Source organism: Phoxinus phoxinus, assembly GCF_949152265.1.
Source record: "Phoxinus phoxinus genome assembly, chromosome: 22".
NCBI lineage: Eukaryota > Metazoa > Chordata > Actinopteri > Cypriniformes > Leuciscidae > Phoxinus > Phoxinus phoxinus.
The window spans coordinates 20,375,458-20,384,813 of record NC_136897.1 but is presented as its reverse complement, the minus strand read 5'-3'; the positions used below and the strand labels follow the sequence as shown (position 1 = coordinate 20,384,813).

Sequence of the window (9,356 nt, the reverse complement as noted above, 5' to 3'; positions counted from 1 at the left end):
GAACGATGATAAAAACTTAGATTGAGTCCATCAACACCCCCAAAGCCTCACAGTCCTAAAGCTTGGCCTGGGTCGACATTTCATTCGATAACATTAGGCAGTTTTGATTTATATGCTGTTTAATGTTGATAATTGCATTATTTTACATATGCATCTGCTTACATGCTATCGCTTGTTTCTGCCTCTTCTTCGCCTGTGTTTTGATATTCAGTGTATTTTGATATTCAGTACTCTTTCAGAAGATGTGTAATAGTGCCCCCTACCTTATAACAGTGAAAACACGGAAAGCCGGAAATTTCCGTTAATGGCGGGGAAGCGTTGTCTCATAAATGACAGAATTTTCCCTCAATGGCTGGGAAAGAGTTCATCTTGATAGCTATTTGGGCTCTGAAAATAAGATTATTTTTTAAGTTTTAAATAAGTTTTTGTCCTCATCAAAACAAAAGCATTTTAAGGTTGTATCATACAGGATAGAATGTAATTAACTTCCTTAAGTAGGCCTATATACTCTAGTATCGTGTGGTAATTAATTATGTGGTTGAAAAATAGGGAAAGGGTGGAGCAGTTTCATGGGTTTTGATAAGGCTCAATGGGACCAGAACTGGATGGGGAAAAAATATTTTGCCAAATTATATTACATCTCATGTGGATTTATACCCTTATTCTGTGTTCAAACCTTAGAAGCTCTGTAAAACAATGTTTTGAAATTAATTGTATTCAAGAAATAATTTGGTGTCTCTGGAACTGAAACGGCCCCATTAAGGGAGAACAATGATGTCAAAGTCCCCTTGTAATCGACTGTACTGTTAAATAAATGAATAAATAAATAAACAAACAAACATGTACTGCAACACTTGGGGCATTATTTAGTTATTTATTTGTGAAGTCTCCACTGACCTAGACCTAGATACAACTCTTTTTTTTTTTTTTGTAGTTGGTTGTTTAGTTCTAGATACAAAAGCAATATTCTAATCTGTATCAATAGCAACTAATGACAAAGACAAGTGATGAAAATGGCATGGGGTTAAAAAAAAAAAATATATTTTTTTTAATCAGATAATCAAATATAAAATGCAATCTTAATGCTTTTAAGAAAATCATAAAGCTAACAATAGTCACTAAGCAAGTTTTAAAACCAAACTAATATTAATAATGAATTGCAGGATGATTTTTCACATGTTTGCCTCTTGCTTTACTAAGTATACAAATCAAATAATGTTATTCTCAACAGATACAGCTGTGCTCCAGGGCATCAGCATCGGACTGCATTTCTCTTCTGCAACTTCAAATGCTTTTCTCCTTTACTGTCTTATGATTCATCTCATTTGGGCTTTGCTGGTGTCATTGCCCCATGGCTTTCTTCTAAATCATCCAAAACATTTTCTATTTTCTTTTTCATGCGTTTACTCTCCTTTTTTAACAATCTTTACTAAGTCAAATCAATGCCATGGCTTTGCAGTTTAACACCCTCTTGAAATCAATTTAACAGCCACCGTGCATAGCTTGCGGTTCAAAACATTGTATCATTCCCACAGTGAGCTGAGCACCAGGCATGTTCATCATCTCTCTGCTTTTAGAAAAGGCTGTCTACGTTTTGTCACCGTTCAGCTCTTTTCAAACAATTTTGTCTTTCATCAGGCAGACAGAATTCTTTTGACAGATTTGGATGTTGAATTTAAAGACATCCAAAAATGAAATGAGACACTAAGCTGTTAAGTTTCACAAATGATAGAAAAAAATTGTTCTCAGCTCAGTGAATAACTTACATTTTAGTCTTTTCCTCACAAAGCTGTGTGACTTGTTTTGTTTGGTTTTGCTTTGCTTTGTTAAAATGGCAGTCCATTATTTGAGCAACAAAAAGTTATGACAAAATCTTAATTTTACATTTAACTTTATACATTAAAAAAAATGTATCTCATTCACTGGCCAAGATGGTCCTGAACTTTATTATACCTGTAGCATCACACGTTTTTTGGTAACATTAGGGAAGTTACATTAAAGGTACATCATGCAACTTTTGGCCCTAGAAGTTAAAAAAACAAAACTGCATGCATTTTGCAGAAGAACATTATTTTGGTTGTGCTTCATGTGCATGTGTATCATATGTATATGACCCTTCACAATAGATAGTGCTTTACAATTAACTCTGAGAGCTATATATGCCAATTTATCTGTTCAATAAAAACTGCTCCATTTTGCGTAAACAAATCCCTCAGTTCTCAAGCCAATGTTGATTCTCGTTTTATACAAGCTCTGTCGCACTTTCTTTTTGTCGGTATACTCTCCTCTTTTCTGCTCTTTTTAAAACAGGCGATTCCCCGGAGGTTCAAGATTTAGCTTGCTTAACTTTTCTCACTCGTTGTGACAACTAACTTATGCCACTCCCACACCATAAAGCCCTAAAATACACCTATAATAAGCTTACCATAGTAAATCAGGGCAAGACAAAAACATGTTTTGAAAGAAGGATTGATGATATATTGTCTCATTGTTAAAACTTTCTTATTTTGAACTAAATCAAAGTTGCCTTTAAATATATCAGCTTTCTCTAGGCCAATGATATGATTCATGTGAATGTACACAAACGTATTTTTCAAAAGCATTCTTTGTTTTTAAAGTGTAACATTTTAAGCATTTTGTTTGTTAGTCTCCTCGCATGGCAAATGGACTTCAAGGGTTTTTTCTTATCTTTAAATACCAGGAAGAGCAGCATTCAAAAACACAGCAGTCCATGGGCTGAGGCCAGGCTGGTGTGTCCTCTGCACAATCTGATGCTGATTGAAAGAGGGCTAGATAATCATCCCCTATATTATCTGTCATTAAGTTCGCTCGGCTCTCACTCCCGCATTTTAACCACAGAAGTAAAGCCATCATTTCTTTGACACTCCAGTGATTAAATATGACAATGTTAGGAAGTAGAAAAGGAGGCCAAAGGAACTGGCGCTATTGTAAAGTCTCTAAATGAGTTTTCCACTCAAAATAGTGTGCTTGGCAATAGGCTGTATGCAGGTGCTTTCATTAGCGTCCATTCATGGGCAAATCGCTCCGCTGTCGGCGTGAAGCATTGTGCTGTGGCGAGCTCGCGGAATTACATCGCTGTTTGTTTGCTGCGCTCATTCAGATCCGCAGAGGTGGGGGCGCACGCATTCATGTTTTGTGCGCTTCTATTGTGTAAAGCGTGTTGGAACACTGATGCATTCAAGACCTGAAACTAAGGGGGGTTTTTTTTCTTTTGTAATGTGGTGGATCTAAGAACTGCCAAAAACACTTCAAGGGCACTGTACTACATGCTATTTTGGCTTATTTCAGCACTTACTGCATTATTGTGCAATATATCCTGCTTGGATAGACTCTACATTGGCTGCTGTGTAATTACTCTCCTTACTAAGGCGTGAGACATGAGCGCCGCATTCATGCGGAACTATTTATGGTTGTGTGGGAGTTAAGACGTGTGACATCCCGACATCCCCCTAAAAGGGACTTCAGAAACTCTGCTTTTCCCCAGACAACAACCAATCAAAGACAGCCCATCAACGGTGCATCATACATGTCTGATATCTCATTTGTATTGATGGAAATGAGCATTGTGACTACGGCTGTAGATACAAGGCAATTATTGAAGGCACATTAGAGAGAAATTAATATAAGGACAATTGATTATCCCCTGTGAAAAGAAACAATGAGCTCTTTCCTGCTCGTGGTGCGATAAGACATTACCAGTAATAAGCAATGCTCTGCTGGAATGATTAATGGAGCTTACTGTAATGTACAGTAGTTATTATAACCAAGGTTATTATTATAACTGAAACTAAAACTAAAACCATTAAAATATTTTTTTCGTTAATTAAAACAAATAAACTTTAAAATAAAATATACTTATTTTATTTCAGCTAGTTGGCAAGGCAACATTTCAAACTAAAACTAAAACTGTAATAAAAAATGGATAAAAATGTATATATATCGTCTTTTTTATTATAACATGGAACGTGTTTAAGCAGTTTTAAACAAAACTTGCACATGTTGACTGTGGGAATCACATTTTGGTAACGATCTACAATAAGGCTTCATTTGTTAACAGTATTATAATATGTTATATTATACATAAGTGTGTGTGTGTGTGTGTGTGTGCGTGTGCGTGCGCGTGTGTGTATTTCATATACATTTTCAAATACATTTTTCAACACCAAAAAGTTGTATTTGTTAACATTAATTAATAGAGTGTGTATACTAACGTGAACAAATAAGGATTTTTAAATAACCGATTTTTACTGATGTTAAAAAGATTAGTAAATGCTTTAAACATCTATTGCTTGTTGTTAGTTCATGTTAGCTAAGGCATTAACAAATGTTAACAAATAAAGCCTTATTGTAAAGTGTTACCACATTTCTTTAGAAACATGTTGGTGAGAGCGTTCAGACTGTGTTGAAGACTGAAGTACACAAACTACGTTCTGTTCAAACTGCAGGGAGCTGTATTACAGTATGAATAATTGAAGAGACTGTTTGCAAAGAATGGGGCTTGGAATGAGTTGAGCATGTTGTGTGACCGTTACCTTGGTGATTAGCATGGCTATGAATAGGAGTTCTGTGCACTATTTGCAGAGGCAGCCTACCCCTCTCTTTCTCTCTCTCTCTCTCTCTCTCTCTCTCTCTCTCTCTCTCTCTCTCTCATATCTAACTCAGATTGAGGAAGAGGATTTATAGCTCCACATGCTGGCGACATGTAGGTAATGCAGACACATTAAAGGGATAGTTCACCCAAAAATGAAAATTACCCCATGATTTACTCACTCTCAAGCCATCCTTGGTGTATATGACTGGTGTATAGTGAATGGAGGATGATATTTTAAAGCCTAAAAAAGTGCATCCATCCATCAGTACTCCACACGGCTCCTGGGGGTTAATAAAGCCCTTCTGAAGCGAAGCAATGCGTTTGTGTAAGAAAAATGTCCATTTAAAACTTTACAAAGTAATATAACTAGCTTCAGATAGACAGCCGTACGCATCGATTTACGGAAAAAGAGTAACCCTTGACCTGACGCAGTTCAAAGTTCAAAAATAAGGCTAACATTATATCTTACATTTTTGATCATGTGTATGCAATTTTATGCTTTGCAGACTTAAAAAAGTGACACTTGGTTGTAAATTCAGCTTGTCACACTTTATAACTCTAAAACATTTAATTTATCTACCATTTATGATTGTTTGTTTTTCAAAAAAAATCCTGTTAAAAAGGATCACTGTTTTTACAGAAATATTAAACAGCACAACTGACCGCTTAATAAACCGCATCAATCCATGTAGATTCATTTTACTATCTCTTTATGAACTTTTTGAAACGACAAAGTGGTAGTTGCGTGGACTATCAATGAATGGACAGAAATCTCTCAGATTTCATTTAAAATATCTTCATATGTGTTTCGAAGATGAACTGAAGTCTTACAGATTTGGAACAGCAAGGGAAGTAATTTTTTTTTTACTTCATGGGTCAACTAACCCATGTAATGGCTGCTGAAAATTTAGCTGTGGTAAAACAGGAATAAATTACATTTTAGAATGTATTTAAATAGAAAACAGTAATTTGAAATTGCAATCATGTCACAATATTACTGTTTATACTGCAAAATAAAAACAATTTGCAACCTTCATATTGTGTGTTTACATGGCAAACAGGCGTGACAAACTGGCATTTGCTCATACGCTTCCTCGGATAACTCCCTCATTTGACTTGCCTGTAGATCCTCCATACGTTGCAATTGAACTAGCCTCTGTTCAGCCGTAGCATGAATTATTGCATTGTCCTTTCTAAAAAGCCTCCGTAGTCAAGCCATTGTTTCGTTATCTCACACAGCCGCTAATATTAGGCATTAGCTGTTGTCTGAAGCCTAAGCTATTACCATGTGGTTTCCACTATGCATCTGCTTTTGTCTCCCCTTCCCTGTGGCTGCAGGCGCAAATAGTCCGATAATGCAAGTAAAAGCCACAGTGTGGTATATGCTGTTAACCTCTCTCAGCAGCAGAGATAAAGTGTGTACTTTAGAGCACATTAGCCGCAAAAACAGTCCTCGCGTGGAGGAAAAGAGCGCTGTCCCTTACAAGACTCTCTCACTTCCTATCTCTCTAAATTCTTGTGACATTGCTTGCAGGAAACAAGACTTCTCAAGGACGTGAGCTTAATTCACCCTTGTTACATTATGTTTATTTACCCTGCAGAGTGCGGGGGCATAAATGGTGGGATCAAATCAAAGCCAGACAAAACCACACGCATAAAGAAAGGGCAGAAAAAGGGCTACAGTGCAAGGAAAGGTCTTGTGTAATGCAATGACACTTTGATCTTGTGCAAACGGAATTTAAAGAGTCCAAAGGTCCCTGAATGGACAAGCAGATTATATAAAAAAAAAATATATATATATATATATAGCACACAGTGCTTTATCCCGAATCCCTCTCTTTCCTTCTTGTGGAGCAGTGGAGGGTAAGGGAGGGATTGAGAGTAAAAGGGGTACAAGCAGAGCACTGTGCAAACATTAATGCTACAGGCATTAGGCCTACTGAATTTAATACACATATCTGGAGGTTGTGTGTTGAAGTGGGAACTTAATTCCCTGTCAAGTGATTTACCAGCCGGGAATCTTAATACCCAAATGCACTGTAGTGGAGAGAGGCTGTTACAGCAATGTGCTGGTGGAACATAAACACAAAGCAGAAACTGTGTCACGTTTATTTTCCATTCACCAGCGCTGAGGGCTGAATGACGCTTAGCATTTTCCCAGATACGTTTGCTTAGACTTGCCAATCACAAGCCAGGTAATTTCACAGTTTACTTTGATTGCAGCAGATACTTTCTATTCCTCATACCCTTTTTATACCAAAATTATGCTGGTTTTAATGCTGGAGAATGGAGACAGCAAAGCACTTTCAGAACCAGCCTGCATATCCAGGTGACAGTCAAGCGCAGACGTACCGACTGTTGTACTAGTAGTAATACATGACCTGCCAACTAATCGTAGCACATCAGTGCGAGTCTTAGTGTTAAGAACATATTTAAACATCTAAAGTCACTTGATCTGGCATCTTTATGAAGTCATGATTTTCTGTTGATGCAACAGTCAAAAAAAAAAAATTAGCAAACAGTTCACATTATTTTTTAAATATAATATTTTTATTTTAGACAGAAAAGGAAAATGATTTTATTTATTTATAGCATACTTTAGGGGCTGGTAAAAATAATAAATAAATACAAAATAGTGGGACAAAATCTGGCTTCAGCTGGCCCATAACCTACAGTATAGACAGGTTTCAGTGCAACTCGGCGGCTGAAAGCAGAACTCTTTACAGCATTTCTAGCAGAGACAGAGATGACACGGAGCTGTTGTGCTGTAAACTACACTAACCGCCAAAAAGATGGATTTAAAATGTAAGAAATCAATACTTTTATTCATCAAGGCTGAATTAAATTGATCAAAAGTTACAGTAAAGACATTTATAATGTTACAAAAGATTTTATTTCAAATAAATGCTGTTCTTTTGAACTTTCTATTCATCAAAGAATCCTTAAAAAATATATGTTTTATCAAATTACCATATTAGAATGATTTCTGAAGGATCATGTGACACTGAAGACTGGATTGATGATGCTGAACACCTGTTAGCGGTTTTGCCTCTTGAATGTGCACGCATCCAATATTGTTTGATTACAAGAAACCCGTCTACATATATGTTGGTATAAAGATAAATGATAAATAAAAATGATATGAAAACTGTTTCATACCATTTATTTATTTATTTTATTTTTTTATGCCATGCATATTTTAAGGGCCGTTTGCAGTTGTTGTTTTTTCCAACCCATTTTTATTTACTCATTTAATTATTTAAAACTGCACAGTTTATTTTGTCACATTATGTTGGTGTTTTGGTTTCGTTTTTGTGGACTTTGTCGCATTACTTTCTTGTCACTGTTTCTAGTTTGTGTTAATTTGTTGTTATGGTGATTCATTGTTTTCTTTATTAGTTTGTATTAGCTCATTATCTTGAGTGAATATATAGTCTTTTGTTCTCTGAGTTGATTTTCTTGTGTTGGCTGTGTATGGCGCACACTGTTTTGTTTTATTGTTGTGTTGGATGTCACTCTTTTGTTTTGTTATAATTTAAAGTTTAAAGCTACATTTAGCTCTGCTATGCTAAGCATGTTTCTTCGCATCTTCATCCTCATCATAATGTGACACATACTATACTGTTTTCCTAATATATATATAGTTATTTGTTTATTTTATACCAGCATATTTTTGAAGCAGGTTGGACTTTGTTCGTTTTCAGTCCTTCTGACACGTTTTCAGTGCTTATAAACATACTGAAGGTGATAAAACTCGCACACATTTTAACTTTCTGTGTGTCTTTCCAGGTATACTTCAAGCGGGACGGAGAGTTGATAGAGGTGATATCCTACGTTTCGCCCACTGTGGGTTACGAGGGCGCCGGCTCCGCTGGTGTGCGTGGAGCCAGACCTCTGATCAGCAGGGATCTGGATGACACTAAGCTGAGGAAGTCTCTATCTCTGCTGGGTCCGGACGGCAAGCCCGGACGCCTCTTCACGGAGAGCCCTGGGCGGAGCTACATGGCCAGACAGCCCGGCCAAGAGCCTAGCCCAGCCACAGAGACCATCCCAGAGACAGTGGTCAGCCGGGAGTTCCCTCGCTGGGTTCAGAGTACAGACCCCCTGTACTTCTTCAGCAACACACACATTCCCCAGAGTGATGGGTCTGTGCTGGTTCAGGCCAAGCTTACCTGGACGCTGAATCCACAGTTGGACAACGACGCCCTGTTTAGCTGCGAGGTCACGCACCCGGCTCTCTCTATGCCTATGCAGACTGAGGTCATACTGGGTAAGTCTTGCTTTTGTTGGCTTTACCATTGATTTGTCAGGATATAGATCTTAAGATCGATTTGAAAGAATTGTTTTTGACCTTCATCCTAGTCATTCACCTCCCCTCGCCCGATCACGGGTAAATCCCTTTACATCCCCATCTGACAGATGCAGCGAGACCAACACTGGTTTCTATTTGTTGCTTAATTGCGTTACAGGCAAGTAGATTGCAGTTGCTAATGCAGAATGCAAAATCTTACAGTGAGTGACAGGCCAATTCATTGAGCTGTCCGTGCAGTAGATTGAGTTAACTTAACCATGTTATTGAAAAAGTCAACCTGAATTAAAGAAATCAAGGATAAAGGGAATCTCGCAGTGCACTAAAATGATGTTGGATCTCACTGTTGCAACCCATTCTCAATTGTAAAAAAAGCTTTAACATCCGCTAATTGATATACTAAGGCGAGGATATGTAAAAATGCATGTTGCGCTT

General features: G+C 37.3%; 1 protein-coding gene across 3 annotated transcripts in view; it reads left to right on the top strand.

The window, feature by feature from the left end:
* Positions 1 to 9,356, top strand: part of igsf21a (immunoglobin superfamily, member 21a) — a 208,513-nt gene that overhangs the window by 181,018 nt on the left and 18,139 nt on the right. For all 3 annotated transcript variants that reach the window (XM_079596919.1, XM_079596920.1, XM_079596921.1), the window contains exon 6: positions 8,402 to 8,882. In XM_079596919.1, coding sequence (XP_079453045.1) covers positions 8,402 to 8,882 — 481 coding nt within the window. The remainder of the gene's footprint in view (positions 1 to 8,401; positions 8,883 to 9,356) is intronic.